The sequence below is a fragment of the Haemorhous mexicanus genome, chromosome 9, assembly GCF_027477595.1.
Source record: "Haemorhous mexicanus isolate bHaeMex1 chromosome 9, bHaeMex1.pri, whole genome shotgun sequence".
NCBI classification, from domain to species: Eukaryota; Metazoa; Chordata; class Aves; order Passeriformes; family Fringillidae; genus Haemorhous; species Haemorhous mexicanus.
In genome coordinates, this window is record NC_082349.1 from 30,867,890 (window position 1) to 30,884,746 (window position 16,857).

Genomic DNA, 16,857 nt, shown 5'->3' on the forward strand with positions numbered 1-16,857 from the left:
GCAGCCTGGCACCATGGAGGAGGGGGAGCAGGGCCACCAGAGGGGGGAGACGACATGTCTTGTCCCCTGTATTTCACCAGGGTGCCAGCTGCACCCCTCGGGGTGTGGGGAAGAGTCCTGGCCTGGGTAACCCAGCTGGGTGTTCAGCAAGTGCTGTGTCTGGGTACAGGGGGATGTGATGTGGCTGAAATCCGGGTTCCTGCATGTACTGGTGCCTCAGGGCAGGGAGAATGGGGAGGAGGCAGGGTGGAGGCCCTTGCAGGACACTCTAGCTCCCCTCCCATACTGTAAGACACTGTCTCAGCATCTCAGCATGACTCACGCCTCAGGAGGGAGCTGCTCCCGGTGACATCCTGCCGGTGTGGGTGCTGCCTGCCCTGCTGAGCCCAGCGCTGCCCCTGGGGCAGGACGGTGCCCCCCAGCCTGCAGTGGGCTCACAGACTGGGACCACTGGCAGCAGCAGGGAGCGTCAGCCGGGGGATTGTGCTGGAAGGGAGGCTCCTGGAGCCAGGCTGGGTCGTAAAGCAGTCCCAGCTGAACAGGAACTTCGCCTCTGGGCACAGCTTGCCGCCTCTCCTCCTGCGCCCACGGGTGGGATCCGGTGTCAGCAGGGCCCTGTTTGTGTCGGGAGGGATGCCTCGCATTTCGGGAGGCAGTCACTAGGCGTCCTGGCGCTGGGTTTCACAAGCCCTCATGACCTTTCCAGCGCAGCAACGTGCCCTGGGGAGGATTGTTTCATACAAAACAGACCTTTGGATAGGCTTTTCATTTCCTTCGCAGCCAAGCACAAAGGAACAACAAGTCCTCCCTCCTAATAAAATGACAAAGTCAGTGACACAGATGGGCTGGCTCTCCACAGCGAGCGGGGCCGTGTGCCGCACCCACGCCATTCCCAATGTCCTGCAGGAGTGGGCTTACAGTCCTGAAGCTCCCGCCTGCTTCACCCCGCACCCCAAAACTCCCCTTGGGCACGAGACCCTGCCTGAGGTGGACTTTTACACTCCCTTGGGAGAAAAGCTGTGCTCGGAGTGCCGGGGTGCGCAGGGGACAGGGCTGGCTGGGGGGGTGCAGGGACAAGGGGTGCAGGAGGGGCCCAGGACCCCGTCTCGGGAGCCCTCGCAGGGCCGTGCCCCGGGCCGTCCCCTCCAGCTGCGGGCGGGGTGCACATCTGGGCGGGGCGGAGCGCACATCTGGGCTGTGCTGGAGGGGCGGGGCGGGCGAGCAGTGACTTCGGCGGGGCCGGCGTGGAGCATCCCACAGGCGGTGCGAGCGGAGCCCCGAGCCCAGCCGAGCCGACACCATGCCCAAGTGCCCCCGCTGCCAGAAGGAGGTCTACTTCGGTAAGGGCTTCCTGCCCCGCCCCAGCCGCCCCCACCTCGGGCCACCTGCCGGGCACCCATGCCGGGCTAGGGGTCCTCTGGGCACCCCGGCTTCTGGCCCCCATGCTGCGCAGCCCATCTCTGCAAATTCCTGGGGTATCCCCGAATTGCTCAGCCCTGCGCTGGGGGTCCCCGGAGTGCCCCGGGTGGGTGATCCTATAGACCTACCCCAAGGAGATGCGTGGCTGCAGAGCGCGGGCTGCACTGGGTGCTTCCAGAGCAGCAAGGGAGCCCAGCCTCACTTCCTTCCCCACACAGCCCCCAGCCCTGAGCCGCTCTGGAGCCCAAAGGGCCAGCTGGTAAAGCCGGCTGCTCTGAAAGCCTGGGCAGGTGAAGCAATCACCTTCCCAAGGTGCTAGCATCTTGCGTATCATGCCTTCAGGCAAGTGCCTGGGTCGGTGGGTCGCCCACACAGTTGCTTGGTGTGGTTTTGCACAGCAGGATGACACCTCTGGGTGCTATTTTTAAGCCGCTGCTGCAGGGTAGGTGTGAGCCTTGTTGAGCTGCTGTCTGCTGCTGGGCTTCCCGCAGATGTCTTCCCTCCAAACTGGGGCCCCAAAGCTCCTGCCCCTTCCGGGACCATGGACCTGCTGTCCTTTCTGAGGGCATTTGTGGGGTTTGAGCTTCTCACTTTGCTATCACCTTTTGGAACGGGCAGGTTCCTCTGCCAGACCTCTCTGCTCCCCTGGCATAGCTGAACTCGAGGGGTTTGCTGGGAGCAGCTTAGAGACACTCCCTGCTCTCTGATTTACTCAAAATGAGGGATCAGGAACCCAGGTGCCATGATGGACTTCTTTCTCTATTTTATTTCTGCTCTGCTTGTGCCTGTGCCCCCACTCTTTGTGCTCAGCCAAGGAGTTGGAGGCTCAAACACAGGAGCTGCTCTCTGTGCGTGTCAGTGATGCCCACCCTGGGGAGCTGTGCTGGGGCTGGCGTGGGCGCTGCCCAGAGAGCTGCTGGGGCTGTGGTTACTGCAGCTGGAGAACACTGCCTTGCCTTGAACTCACTGCTTGCAGCCAGGCTTTGGGATGGCAGTTCAGGCACAATAGAGTTTGTGGCTCCCTCCTGTGACTCAGGCTCCTGGTGTGCCTCATTTACCTGTGTGGCTTGATATCAGGAGGCACCGAGGTGCTGGTGGCAGTGTGTGCCTTCCCTTGGCTCTGGGTCAGTCCTGGTCGGGGTGAGCTGGGTTTGCTGTGCCTGCAGGTGTGGCCATGGAGCCGCTGGGACAGCACCGTTTGACCAAGGAGGGGTTTGACCTTGCACTTATCACGCTTGCGCTTATTACGAAATGTTTCTGTTGATGCAGAGGCTGAGGAGGGTTCAAAAGCTGTTGGAGCACCAAGCTGGATGCCTGCAGATTATCCAGAGCACTGGCAGAGGAAGCACAGCAAGCCTGGCTCTGGGACACCTGAGGCTTTTGGAGCCTGGAGGTCCTGCTTGGGTGTGCCTCAGGCTGCTCTGGGCCAAATCGTGTCTGTAGAGAGCAGGGGTGGGGAGGAGGTGATGCTGAGAGGACTAGGGATGGGTTTTGCAGGAATTTTGTCTTCATGCCTGAGTGCTGTAACGAGCCTTAGCAGAGCTCCTGCCCAAGTGCTGGTGCAAATGCACGTGCAAGAGGTGGGGAGGCTGTGCTCCTTGCAGAAACCTTGCAGTGATAGGAGGGTCCTGCCTCGGGCCAGGTTCAGGCTCCTAGGGGCACCCGGGGGAGGACACTTGCTGCTGCCAGGCTGCAGGCACAGGAGGCCCTTTGTGCCACTGGGGAATGGCAGCGGGGCTGCCTTGTGACATTTGGGCGCTGCCCCCGCTCCCACCTCTGCAGCCACCAGCTTGCTCCTTGCCCAGGCTGTTGTGGACATACTTGGAGTGCAAAAGGTGCTTCAGGCTGCCCAGGGCATGCACTACCCACACTGGCTTGGTCCCATTTGCAGGCATGGGGACAGTGTTCAGACCTGGCTTTGACAGGATTCTTGTGGACAGCTTTGTTTAATCATTTAATAAATTCCCAGGAGCTCGGCTGCCAATATGAAGAGCACACACGCCTGCAGAAAATACCCTTCTCCCCTGCTGTGCTCCAATTAAAAGGCCCCCTGTGCTCCCCCTCTCTCCACAAACATGTCCTGGCTCCCATGTTGTCCCTCCCATGGCTGCCTGAACCCCTGCTGGCTCCAGCTCTGCTCTGGTTTGCCATGCTGCCAGCAGAATCCGAGCTGTGGCTGGAAGGGACTGGTTTGTGTTGGCAGGGTGTGGCAATGGCTTTGCCTCCCCAGTCCTCGCCAGTGTCCCCTTTCACCCCTGTCAGCTCTAGTGATTTCTTGGGCTCCAGCTCACTGGGGAGAAATTAATCCCCTTGCAGGCTGATGTTGGAAGGAGGGAGGTCCTGAGGTCTTTGGAAGATGGGGTAGAAGTCAGTCCATCCTCATGGATGCAGTCCTGCTCAGCCTGGGCGTGGCACCGCTGCGGCAGACCCACGTTCCTGCATGTGCACACTTGGGTCTGAACACAGTGCCCTCTGTCCTGGACAGACAGACTTGAGAAAATGCCCAAAAATGTCCTCCCCAGGGCTGACAGCACAGCAGCCAATCTGCCAAAACTAACTTGTGCCTGCTCGGTGCCTCAACTCACCCACCTCCCTTCCTTTCCATGGCAGCCGAGAAGGTGACTTCTCTGGGGAAGGACTGGCACCGGCCCTGCTTGAGATGCGAGAAGTGTAACAAGACCCTGACATCTGGAGGCCATGCAGAGGTGAGGTTTGCTGCCCAGCAGGTCTGGGTTTGGTGCACCTGAGGGCTGGGACAAGCAGAGGTGGGGCTGATGCTCTTTCTCTCTCCCTGCAGCACGATGGCAAACCTTACTGCAACCACCCCTGCTATGCTGCCTTGTTCGGGCCCAAAGGTGGGTGCCTGTGGTGGGGTCGTGGAGGGAGTGAGGGGGCTCGGGGCTCCTGTCTGGCTCGGGGCCCCTGTCTCCTGGCCCAGGAGCTGCAGCCCTCGGGTGCTCACCATGCCATGGCAGTGCTGACCCCGCTCCGTCTCTTCCAGGGTTCGGCCGGGGAGGAGCTGAGAGCCACACGTTCAAATAAGCCTCAGGTTGGTCCTTCTCTTGGAGCTCCCCTCCTGCCTCTGGCTCCATGGGCTGGCTGGGACTGTCCTCCCTCAGGCCAGTGGGGAAGGCAGGCCTGCCACAGCATCCCTCTGGTCTGGCTGTGACTCCCAGCCCTTACACCAGGGCTCAGGAGCTGGGTGCTCCTCTCCTCCAGCCCCAGCTGACTGTCAGCACCCCCTTGGCTCTGGCACCGGGTGCCAAAGGCTATTGCTTTGTGACTCTTTGGCAAAGACAGGATCTGTCCTGGAGCACTGCTGTCCCTGGGACATCTCTGCTCCCAGCCCAGCCTGACTTCATCCACTCCTCTCTTCCATCCCTCTCCAGGTCTGACGTCCAGGGTTCCCAGCACAACCTGAGGACAGCACAAACACACCGCAACAGACATGCATTTTTGTTTTTAATTCACCCTGTACTAGACTAGCACGTTCAAAGCAATAAGTAACCAAGGCTGGGCTGGTGTGGAGAGAGGCTCTGCTCCAGATGGAGTGCAGCCAGGGTGGGGACGTTGGGTTGCCCTGCCGGGTAGGAAATTTTTCTGAAATTGCTGAAGGCTGCCTGGAGAGGAGACCGCGCCCTTCCAGCCAAAACCTAGCTCTGCTTCAGGCATCCAGCTCTCGTGGCCGGGCCCACAGTTGTATTCTCAGTCTTTAATAAATGAAAAGATGCTTCCCTCCTGTAGCAGCTGTGCTCTCTGTAACAGGAGACCCTCGGGACCTGCTTGTGAAGTGCTTGCCACCTGCTTGATGCCCCCGTGGCCTTTGGATTGAGCCCCACGCTGTGGGGTGGCCCCACGCGCCCTCAGCTGGGGCAGAGAGGTGTCTTGCTGGGAGGGGATTGACTGTCACATCAGGACAACTTGGTATTTGCTGCTTTTGATCTGAGCAGCCACCTGAAAAGGCCAAGGGAAGCAGGAGGTTACTGCCGAGGCAGAGCCAGCCTCCCCTGGCAGGGACAGCAGAGCTGTAGTGTTAGAAAGCAAGAGCTGGCTCCAGAGCTTTGCTCTTTCATGTTTCAACGTTTTTGCCCTCCTGGAAAAATGGCACTGACAGATGTCAAAGATGTCAGCTTGAGGAGTGTTTCTAAAATGATTTCTTAACCATGTCTTTCCCTAACCTGAACAACTCCATTTACATATTCAGAGATATCTCATTACCCACTGAGATATTTTTGTCTACAGTTTATGCATGCATTTCCTTAGAGGCTGCTCTGCATTTTACTGTGACATCACCCTTCCTGGGACTTGGCCAAAACCCTCAGAGGTTAGAGACACATGTCCAGTGTCAAAATCCTTGGTGTCAGAAGCAGCCTGATCTGATAAGCATCTTAAAACTTCCAATTAAAACTTTCTTGATGCTGCAAGGCGCTGCCTCGCCTCCCACCCCGATAGCACAACAAACAGAGGCGTCTGTGTCAAAGGCAAACCCTGGCTGCTTGGCTGTCATCAGACTTCCCAGCAGCCTGGGCTCGTGGGGACCTCCTGCTCCCACTGCTGCCCTTGCCAGCAGCCTCCCGGGGGTGCCCGCAGCCTCCCGGGGGTGCCAGCACCCACGGACCCGTGGCTCCTGGCCATCCACAGCCTATCCCTCTCTGCCAGCCTGCCTCTGGGCACTGGGACATGGCTTTCCCCTGCCAGCTGAGCTTCAAAGCAAACTAGTGATAGAATCTCAGCAGCCTGACTGTGCCACTGAGATAGTGTTTTCCCTCAGGCATTTAAAGTAATGGCAAACACAATCCCTGTCATCCTCAGGGTTGCATAAATGTGTCCAGCTGGGAAAAGGACCTGTGGATTTGGCTCAGGGTCCTTCCCAGCAGGGCCCTGCACTAAAATTTCAGAAGCAGCTTATTCCAAGTACAAGGGGACAGGCCAGAAGGGATGAGGAAGGAACCAGTGAAAGGTATAGAAAAGCAGGGGCTGCACAGGGGGAGGCTGGGGTGATCCAGCCCTTTTCAGTGGCAGTGGCTGCAGCTGGGGCTGGAGCAGTGTTCTGCTGTTTGCTGTATGCTGCTGTTTGCAGTGTGTGCTGTCCAAGGCTCCCTTTTGCTTCTGTCCCTGGCCATGGATTTGCAGTGTACTTGTGGTGGCTAGGGACATCTCTCCCTGTCCTGGGTGTATGCAGGGATGCAGGAGCTGAGCTGTGCCAGGCTTGTGCAGCTGCAGAGGGAATATATGTGTGCATTAAAACACAGGGGTCCCTTAAGCATGGGCTGGGGACAAGCCCCTTGGTATTGATTGCCAAAATCTCCTTCTTAGAGTCCTGTTTTTCTGCTTAGCCTGCAGTAAGAGCTCCCACTGAGATGGCTTTTAGCCCCAGGACTTTCTGCTGGGATATTCTTCTCCAAGAGCCGTGCTTGTACAAGCCACACACTCTGTCTGATCCAGCCTCGATGCTGTGAGGTTGGGCAGTTCAGGCACAGGCCACATCCACAAGGAGCCTTGGTCAAAGAAAATATATGATAAATTGATTTTTTTAAAAACTCCCTTTGGTCTTTGGAGAGGAAGCAGAAACAGCTGTATCTCATTTGGATGGGAAACCCACAGCTGAGCCAGGCCTCCCCTGGATGCTCAGTGAGCCTCGGCAGCGGCTGGCGCGCCAGGGAGGTGGGCTGTCAGCAGACACAGCCCTTTCTCCTTTTGAACAGTAAATCTCTGTGGCCTGGAGTGTGACTGCACAGGCAGCAGCAGTGTGGTTTTCAGTGCCTCTCATCTGCGATGCTTTTGGTTCTGAGCCTTGGCGAGAGCTTGGAACAGGCAGGGATGGTCCCTTCCCTCCCAGTGTGGTGATGCCATGACTGTGCTGCTTCTGCAGCAGGGAGAGCAGGATGCTGAGGGCAAATCCCAGCCTTCTGCTTGTCTGGGACAGCAAAAGTTGTTGAGTGATTTACAGTATGGTGATGCCCAGCACAAAACTTCCCTGCTTTGGTGACCTGAACTGCCACCGTTGGTGACTCTGAAGAAAGGGGCCGTGCTTCCTCTGCCGTTATTTCCTAAGCTTGGGCTGAGATCAGTCCGTGGGTTGTGGAGTGATAGTTGCTATAAACACTTCATCACTGTGACAAAAAAACAAACAACATCACAGTTCCTCTGGCAGCTGGGTGTGGGCGAGCCCCAACGCCCTGGGTAGGGAAGCAGAAGAGATTTTGGCAAAGACAGAAAACAGGATGGGTTTAGAAACTTAACTGCTGCTGCTCCACATCCCAGCTTTGTGACTTTCTGTACAGAAGAGAAAAGGAGAAGGGAGCAGAAAGGGGGCTGGGGGGCCCTTCAGCTGTTGGGGCAGAGTGGCCAGTGAGGGTGATCTGACCCGGTGTCCTCCTCTCAGCACAGACTGACAGACCTTAATCTGAAGCAGGGGACAGATGTTTCCCTGTGCCTGCAGCTGGAAAGGGAGGTAGCTCAGGCTGGAAGCCCTACAGCAGGGCTCTCCTCAGGGTCATGCTAAGGAGGGCAGCAGGCTTGGGCCCTGGACAGGGCTGTGTTCTGGCAGTGTGGCTGCAGCCTTCAGGTCACATCTGGACTAACATGTGCTGGATGCCCGGGTCAACACTGCCTCGCTGGGGCACCAACGGGGCACTCACCCTCTCCTGCCAGCGCTGATGGGGACACTGATATGACATTTCTACCACTTCCCTTGAGGTGGTTTGTGCAGCCTCTGGCTGGGGGAGAGTGGCACAGGGGCTGTGGCTGCAGGAGCTTCCTGCTCTGTGCTGTGCAGAGCTCATGGGGATGAAGCCGGGCTGCAGCTGGGTGGTATCCAGCGCACCACGGCTTCGGGGATTTTTAAGGCTGATTTGTGTTAAGCTCAAAGAGCTCTGATATCTTTAGGTCAATAAAGTGTCTGCCCATGTCCTAACGCCTCAGAAATCTGCCCTCTTATGCAGACAGGGCAGCAAGAGGGGCCGTGCAGCGGATGTCAGGCAGCAGGAACTCTGCAGGGGGAGATGGGACTTCCCATCCAGCTCTGCAAAGCAGTGGTTTGGGGAACCCCCGTCTCAGCAACGGAAACAGCTCTGCAGAGGTGAAAAAGGGGGGGGTCAAACCTTCTTCCTGATGGGGAGCAACACCTCCAGCAAACACTAAAGATACTGAAGGCAGAGGGACTCTGGATATGACAGCCAGGGGTGTAAGGAGAAGTGAATGGGACCATGAACCGAGCTACTGGAACCTGAGGTCTAGCTAGGGAGCAAAGAGAGGAGGGCACAGGCTGCTCTACTCTCACCCCTTCCTGCTGCTGTGATCCAGTGCTGGAGAGCAGCTGTGTGCAGAAAGCCCTGGGGGTCTTTGCCAGATCCTGGGTGGCTTACCCAAGCAGGGAGTGGAAGCAGAAAGGTTGACATCAGGCACCTAGAGCTGAATTTTACTTTCACACCTCTTGTGTTATTGTCAACGAAACAGGGAGAGTTTTCAAGAGGGAAGGATGCAAGGACTTCCCACTGAAGCCTCTGTCTTGCTTTGGTGAGTCTTGTGTTATTGGCCCTGGGGGAGGGGGTCAGAGGGAGTTTCCCTCTGTGCAGAGGAACTTGGCTATTAGAGTAAAAAGGCTGAAACTCCCAAGAAGAGAGTTGCTGAGACCTCAGACCTCCTTTCTAATCGTTCCCAATTCACTTATACTGAAAGCCCTGCATCAGAGAGCCTGAAACACCAACACATTTCTTAACCATCCAGCTGCTGGGAGCTGACCCTGAATTTTGGTGCTACAGCCCACACACAGACCTGCTGCTGACTAACTGCCTGTGTCCAGGAAAACCTGCACCAGAGCCTTTGTGGGGTCATGACAGCATTGCTGCAGCCCTGTGCAGGCAATGCATGTTCACAGCCCTGTGCTCGCTTGGCTCCTTTCTGCCAGCACCATGGCCATGCTGCCAGGTCATGCCTTTCCCTCTCTGCTTAATCTGATGTCCCAGTGAGGGAAGAGCAAGTGTGTATGAAAGGGCCAGGAGGGCGCGGGGAAGGAGCTGGAAATGTTTGTGGTGGAAAGCGGGGCAGCCTGCCTGGTCTGCTCGGGGTGTGAAACGCTCCGGCCACCCAGGGCCTCCCTCGAGCAGGCAGGGAGGGAAGCTCTGCTCTGCTCTGATGGCTGCTCAGCAGATACCACACGGCAGGAAGGAGAGGGAAAGGAGAGGGGAAGGAGAGAGGTGGGGAACTCCAGCCACTCGAGCTGGCGGCAGGGCGTGGGAAGCGCTGATGCCTGGCTCAGGGGCCTGGCCAGGAGACAGGCTGGCTCCCACCCACGCCTTCATGGGGATAAAAGCATTAAGAAAAAAGCCCAAAAGACCAAAGAAGTTGTTTTTGCAGGAGGAGAGCTCCCACCTTGCCCTTGGCAGAGCGGGCTGAGGTGACATCAGGGAGCGGGCAGGGATGGCTGCTATCGCATACAATCGGCATGAGGCAATGGAACAGGGCCACCGTCACCCCCTCTGGCAGTCCCGCGCCTCAGCAGGGCCCTGGGCGGTGGCGAGTTGCCATGGCACAGTGCAAACAGGCACCCTCGGCCCCACTGAGTCACCCAGCACGGCAATGGCCCCAGCTGACCCATGGCACTGAAAATGGGCAGCTGTGGGGCTGCGTGGCACCAGGTGGGCCCGGGAACCCAGAGAGGGCAAAGTCCAGAGGCCTCTCCCAGCTACAGCATCCCTGGCACTCAGCGCGTGCCCGGACTTTCCCTTCCCATTGTTGTCCCCACTGCCATGCTCACCCTGAATCCAGCTCTGCCCTGTTTCCTTTCTATAGAGAGGGTCCTGGGGGCTTCCCACCTCGACAATGACATTGTGAGCTTGTGAGCTGATGTCAGCCAGCCACGGCTGGTTTCCATCTGCCAGGAATTGCTTGGGAGAGGGGAGGTGAGGGTGGCCTGGGTGAGCAGGGCTCTGCTGCCAGCAGGGTGCCATCGCCACCCCTGCTGGGACAGCGTGCTGGGGCTCTCACACCGTCACCTCCATCGCCTGTCCATAGCACACGGTCCGTGTCTGCTGCAGGAAACCATTGCCTTCCCTTCGGCCTCTCCCACGCTGGAACACGGCCCAGGCAGCCGGCAGAGCAGATAAGTGGGGCCTGGTGGGCTGGCACCGAGCACCCGCTGTGCTGCCGGGAGCCTGGGGTGCTCTGCCTGGCCTCCAACCCGCCCGTGGCCAGGTGCCAGCCCTGCACAGTGCCAGTGTCCTCTGTCAGCTGTGCCCACGGGGCTGTGTGCCACGGGAGCCACGGCGCAAGGGGGATGCTGGCCAGCGGGGCAGCCAGCCCTGTGCCGGGCTGCCACGGGGTTGGTTGGGCCAGCGGGATGGAGAGTGGCTCGGGGGCTCTCGGTGTGAACCCCAGCTGCTGAGCAGTGATGTTCGCTGGCCTGGGGGTTGGCTGGGGGACAGGAGCCCACAGGAGGGGGGATGGACAGAGCCACTCACTGTGCGTGCACCGGGCTGTGCGGGAGAGCCCTTGTCTCGGCAGCTGCCCTGGGGAGGAAAGGCCTAGACAGAGGAATGTGTGTGGGGACAGGGAAAGCTTTGAGCTGGGTTTATGGAGTGGTCAAGAAAACACAGGAAATTGGCTGCAGCTGAAGGTCCTCCTGCCTGGAGACTGCAGCAGGGACGGGAAAATAGACAAGCGATGTGTCATGGAGGGAGCAGACAGCGCCCGATAGCAGCAAGGCATGGAAAGCCAAGAAGGATGCCAAAGACAGCAGAGGATTGTCCCGGTTCGATAAGGCTCTGGGCAATGAAAAGGGACTTTATGGGCTGTTGGAAACCAAAGGCAAGGAACCATGTGGAAATGCCAAGCCTGTTAGGAAGGAGAGCAAAGAAGTGGATAAAGATTGCTGAGCTAGAACTGGACAAGGGATAAGGAAAATGCTTTCCAGGCCATTAGGAAAGGAGGAAGTGAGACAACAGCTGCTAGAGAAGATATTTTAAAAATCCTTAAGCCTGGATAACTCACACCCAGGGGTCCTTTCAGGGCTGGCTGGAGCAGGAGCCAGGATCCACAGGATGGGGAGAGCTCTAAAGCAGTGCTCAGCACTGGAAAGGGCTGCGCTCCCCTGCACAGGGGTGGGAGGCAGGAGAGGAGCAACCAGAGGGAAGGAGTGCAAACACAGTTCACGTTGGCTGGAGGACCCTTTGGACCACTGTGATTTCTCTCCTCATTGCAAGCAGCCATTTGGCTGCAGGAGCCTGCTCCGTAGTGGGAAAGAATTTCACGTGTTGTTTCATATTTTTCAGACACTGGTGGAAAAAAAGTAAAGGCATCACGCTAGATCCACAGTGAGCACATTAAATGGGCTATGAGCTGGGGAACTGGCCAAGAAACCATCAGTGGGGGCTTCCAGCAGGTCTCATGTCCAGGCACAGGCAGGATCCCGGCGGCGCTGGCGGAGCAGACCCGAGTCCCTGGCACAGACCAGCTCTGCTACCCCACAGCAGGAATCCATCTCCGTGCCAGGTTTTGGGTCTGTAAATCCTGGTCACGGCCGGACTCCCCTCAGGAGCTCAGGCTTCTCCCATGGAGCAGCTCCGTTTCTCCTCCCCCACGGCTCCCCAAGGATTAATGCCTGGGATTGCTTCATGTCGGGGGTTGAACGCCTGGGGACCCGGGCTGGCCGCACCTCGCCCCGCTGAGCAAGAGGCAGGCAGCAACATCGCAGCAATATCGCAGCAATATCGCAGCAATATCGCAGCAATATCGCAGCAATATCGCAGCGATATCGCGGAGCTGCTGCTGCTGCCCAGCGCTGCTCCGTGTCCCCGCAGCTGTTCTGACTGCAGCAGAGCTGTGCTTTTGCCACAGCCGAAGCCGGCTTTTGCAGCAGCTCTGTCCACCAGGAAGGGCGGGGGAAACTCGCAGGACTACCTCGGGTGTTTTCTGCCGGGGCAGGAGGCGCGTCCATGGTTCGGGGAGGTGACACTTGTGGGTCACTGCCCGGGAAGAGTTCCGTGCCCCGAGCCATGCGCGCAGGCTGAATGAGCGTCAGGACCACCGGGGGTCCGGGAAGTGCGGGGACATCCAGGGAGATGCAGGGACTGCAGAGACATCCAGGGACATGCAGGGTAGTGCAGGGAGATGCTGGGCGGTGCAAGATGATGCAGGGAGGTGCAGGGGGCTGTAGAGACATCCCAGGCGATGCAGGGAGATGCAGGGCGATGCAGGGAGATGCAGGGCGGTGCAGGGACATCCAGGGCGGTGCAGGGCGCTGCAGGGCGCTGCAGGGACATGCAGGGAGATGCAGGGCGGTGCAGGGAGATGCAGGGCGGCGCAGGGACATGCAGGGCCGTGCAGGGACATGCAGGGCGGTGCAGGGAGATGCAGGGCGGCGCAGGGAGATGCAGGGACATCCAGGGCGGTGCAGGGACATGGAAGGCGAGAGGCAGGGCTGGCGCGCCCGCAGTGCCCCCTCCCCTCGGCCAGGGGGCGCTGCCGCGGGCGGGCGGCCCGGAAAGACGCTCCCGCTGGGCCCGGGGGCGGTGGGAGCGAGCGGCGCGATGCGCGGGCGGCAGCGGGAGCAGCACCGCGAGCAGCAGCGGCAGCAGGGCTCGGCGCTGCCCGCCGCCGTCGGGGCGCTGTGCCGGGCCCTGCCGCCCCGCGCCCGGCCCGCCCCCGACACCCTGCGCCGCGCCAGGTTCGACCGGCCGCAGGCGGTGAGCGCCGGCTGCTCCGCCCGGAGACCCTGCGGGGCCCAGGGCATCGGGGACCGGCGGGACAGCCCAGTGCGCCGGGGCCCGGGGGCAGGCTCGGCTCTGCACAGCAGCGCGACGGCACCGAGCCTTGGGCAGGCCCTGCGTGCGGGGCTGCGGTGCCGTCCCGGCTCGGTGCGGTCCCGGCTCGCTGTCCGCCCAGCTGACACGTGTTAGGGAATCTCAGCAAACTCGCCGCTCTGGGAAGGGCTGCGCCTTACTGTGGTTGTAACTTGAGGCTTGGTGTTTAACTCTGATCTGCGACACCGAGGTGTCGCCTGGGGTTTGCTGCCCTTTGCCCAGCTTGGGTCTTGCTTTGCCTCCACGGCTTCCAGCTCGCACACAGGGTACCTCCCTTCCTCGGCTATTTTAAGGGTTTTACGAGTGTTGACTGAGATTCCAGCTGTAAGAATCACTATTGGAGTTTGTCAGCCTGCTGTCCTTGTGCAGCCAAGAAACGATTCCCAGTTCCAGCTCATTCTGTTGTGCCTCTTGTTGGCGAGCTTGGCGCTGTCGCAGTCAGACCTTACCGCTGTGCTCAGGTGCCTGTTTGACTGCGGCTGAGCTGTGCCCTGTGTGGTTGTATCAGAGCAGATTTTGGAGTGCTCCTCCACGCATGGGTCTCACAGTAGAAGTGCTGAGTGTTGCTGTACAGCCAGCATTCGCCCTTTTCTTTCTGGGTGCTGTTTCTGTAGATTCTGTGTTCATCAGGCAGGAACATGAACATACATGAACAGGAACATTGACGTACATGAACCTGCCTGATCAGATGGTGTTGGCTGGATCAGCAGGTGTGCTGTTCCATATATGATGTTCAGATACGGGCTTAATTGCCTAATTAAGACTAAATAATATGGCAGATATTTTTCCTGCTGATCTCCCCTTCCGTCCCTCTCTTTTGCAGAGCCTGGACTTCTGGAAGCTGCTGTACGTGCTTCTGAAGCAGATCCATGGGGGCAGGTGGACAGAGTCTGATGCCATAGGTAACGTCATTCTGGCTGACTGCAGTTTCCATCTGTCCTGGGACTGGTTTTGTAGCACCTTTGGCTCCTTTCTCCCTGGTGTGAGTGCTCTCTTTTGGACACCTGTGCCACCAACGTACCGGGCCTCAGGTTTAGTGATGAGGAAGCGTGCTGTGAGGCAGGTTTGCTACTCTTTGATGTGCTTTGTCCTGGAAACTGGGATGTTTCCACAGGCTCTTGCATCCCTGTGACGTTTTATTGCAGGTAAATCTCTGCAATGATGTTATGCATTCTCAGTATCTGCAAAGACAGAAGTAGGTTTGGTTTTTCCCTTTGGTTCCTTCTTTTCCCATTCCCATTCATACCATTATTCTGTTGGTACTTTTCTATCCAGACCTGTGTCAGAGCCAGGAATTGCAGTGTGAGAACCATAAAGGCAGTGAAGTTCTAGACAAAACAAGAAATGGACTGTGTGTGATTATTTTAGGGGGACTGTGAATAATGTCTTTAAGGACAGGGCCACTGCTCCAGAGAGAAGCTGAATGCAGATTGGCTTCTCAAAACAGCAGAAGACTATTTACTTCTTAAATGTCCCTTATTCCAAGTACAACACTACTCCTCATCTCCTCTCTTGAAACATGTCTATCTAGGGCCTTTTCATTGTATGAGAATTGTGATGAATCAAGGTCTCCTCATACCAGCTCCATTTAATATTCACTTTTGCCCTTGAAAGCAAAACACCCTAAGCAGCACCGTGTAAGTCCCTGGTTGGCTGTGAGCCTGGTGGCTCTGTAAATGGAACTAAGAAAGGTTCAGCACTGTGCAATGCCGAGCAAAACCACCAGCATAGTTTAGCTGGTAGCTCAGCAGGAAGTCCTGTTACTCACAGGACTGCTATTTTTCATTTGGCTGTTTTTATTTTTCCACTCATCCACAGTCTCCTGTGTATGGCAAGTCTATTTATTGACTGTCTCCCACAGTATTGTGGATGTGGTCCTGCACATGTGCAACCCTATTGGATCCTGGTTGCTCCCATACTAATTGCCTGTAGCGTTTGGGGACAGAATTTCCAAGTGCATGTGGCAGGTTCCTGGCTCTGGAGACAGCAAACACAGCCTCCACTGGTATATTGTGAGGTAGCTATGTGTGGTTCTGCTGAGAACTGCTCAGCTGATTTCTGAGAAACCTTTTTAGTCACAACTTGGTGATTAAAGCTGAAATTCGGGCTGGAGAGCTGTACTGTTTTTCAAATGACACTAATTACTTTTGCTTGGCAAGTGAATGAGTTGTGTGCTCTGAACACAATCGATATTTTGCTGCTTTTCTTCTCTGCCCCAGCTCTGGTCTCTTGTGTATTTCATGCAAATGAAATAAGCCTTGGGCATAGGCACTAAATAACTTTCTCAGGTTTGTGTAGGATCCTGTTACACAATAAAGAATTAAAACAGCTTCCTCTAATCCAAGTCTAGTGCCTTAGTCCACAGATCAAGCTTTGCTTTTCTTTACTCTTTTTGTACAACCTCTTAATTACCTTGGTTAAAATAAGGAGGGCAGCAGTTGCCAGATCCCAGAGGAAGGCTGTGAAGATTCCTTTGGTCTAGGGGTTACTGTCAGCATAGAAACAGCTTTCTGGAAAAGAGAAGCCATTCTCCAGTGATCTTGTATCCTTTATTTTTCAAAAGGAAACACTGATCTTTGGCCAGTTCAGGAATCCCACTGAAGCCTACCAGTCAGTGGTTATGAAATTCTGCAGCTGCTCCTGGTTTCTTGTTCTCTGAGAATTTTTTCTTCCCACAGTGAAAAGCCCTTAACTGTAAATTTTAGTGTGAACTTGCTGTTATACCCAGCCCCTTTAAGATGTCACAGCAGTGGGCCACTGGACAGTGGAGAGTCAGAGTAAGCTGTGTGTGAATACTCTGGGCATAACCTTGCTGATGAAATCATGAGTAGTGGTTTCATGCTGCTTGTTCTTCGCAGAGGCTGATGAACTGGGTTAACAGCCTGACAGCCACACCAGGTAGCAGTGTATTTGGATAGTCAGATAGTTGGAGGACACATTTATTTTCTGGGATTTTAGCATGGGAAAGAGATCTGGAGCTGCAATAGATTTTTGTTTGTTTGACTAATGTAGCAGAAAATGTTTTTCTGAAGCAGTGGTTTCCCACGATAACCACTACCTCTGCAGGTGTCCCTTGTCTGAGTGCATGAAGCAATGTGTCTGTGTCTGTGCTTGGACTTGTAGTTCCTTTCCATTTTAGCCTGCCAGGCTAGTGCATGGCTCTTACTTGAATATCATCTTGTAAGTCACTGGAAGTATCTGTCAGGACTCAACAGTGGAAGAGCACAGCTTGAGTGTAGTTTTAAGTAAGCTGAACCCTGAGGTTCATCCCCAGCTTGGTCTTACTTGCTGAATATAGTTTTATAAATAATGTCTGTGGAGAAGGGGATTAGTTGGAAGCCTTGTGAAGGTATTTCTGTATCAATTTCCTAATCCTAATGCCATAAGAAGATGTCAGAGAGGTGTCTGGTGTGTCTCTTCTATCTGAGTGATGTTTTTTCCTCTCTCTTGGTTGCACATTACAGAAGAATCCATCTTGGTCCTGGGTACTCACATAACCTTTACTGCCAGTTGTACTTTTGCCTTTTAACTTGAGCACTCTGGAGATGGGGAAAGCTGAGGGACTTCTCTAAGGTCACAGGAAGGCTCCTTGAGCCCAGTTCCAGATCTGTGCCTTGACTGCTCACTCCCAGTTCCT

The 16,857-nt window shown here is 56.5% G+C and overlaps 2 protein-coding genes across 2 annotated transcripts in view; both read left to right on the forward strand.

The window, feature by feature from the left end:
* The first annotated feature begins 1,192 nt into the window (after positions 1-1,192).
* On the forward strand, positions 1,193-5,162 carry CRIP1 (cysteine rich protein 1). Its single transcript, XM_059854810.1, has 5 exons — positions 1,193-1,340; positions 4,030-4,124; positions 4,217-4,274; positions 4,421-4,468; positions 4,809-5,162. The coding sequence occupies exons 1-4, from the start codon at positions 1,301-1,303 to the stop codon at positions 4,459-4,461; spliced, it is 234 nt and encodes a 77-aa protein (XP_059710793.1). The 5' UTR covers positions 1,193-1,300; the 3' UTR covers positions 4,462-4,468; positions 4,809-5,162.
* A 7,763-nt stretch (positions 5,163-12,925) lies between these two features.
* The window catches only part of TEDC1 (tubulin epsilon and delta complex 1), a 73,826-nt gene continuing 69,894 nt past the window's right edge, over positions 12,926-16,857 (forward strand). Inside the window, exons 1-2 of the mRNA XM_059854811.1 lie at positions 12,926-13,103; positions 14,044-14,122. Of these exons, the coding sequence (XP_059710794.1) occupies positions 12,948-13,103; positions 14,044-14,122 (235 nt within the window). The 5' untranslated portion in view covers positions 12,926-12,947. The remainder of the gene's footprint in view (positions 13,104-14,043; positions 14,123-16,857) is intronic.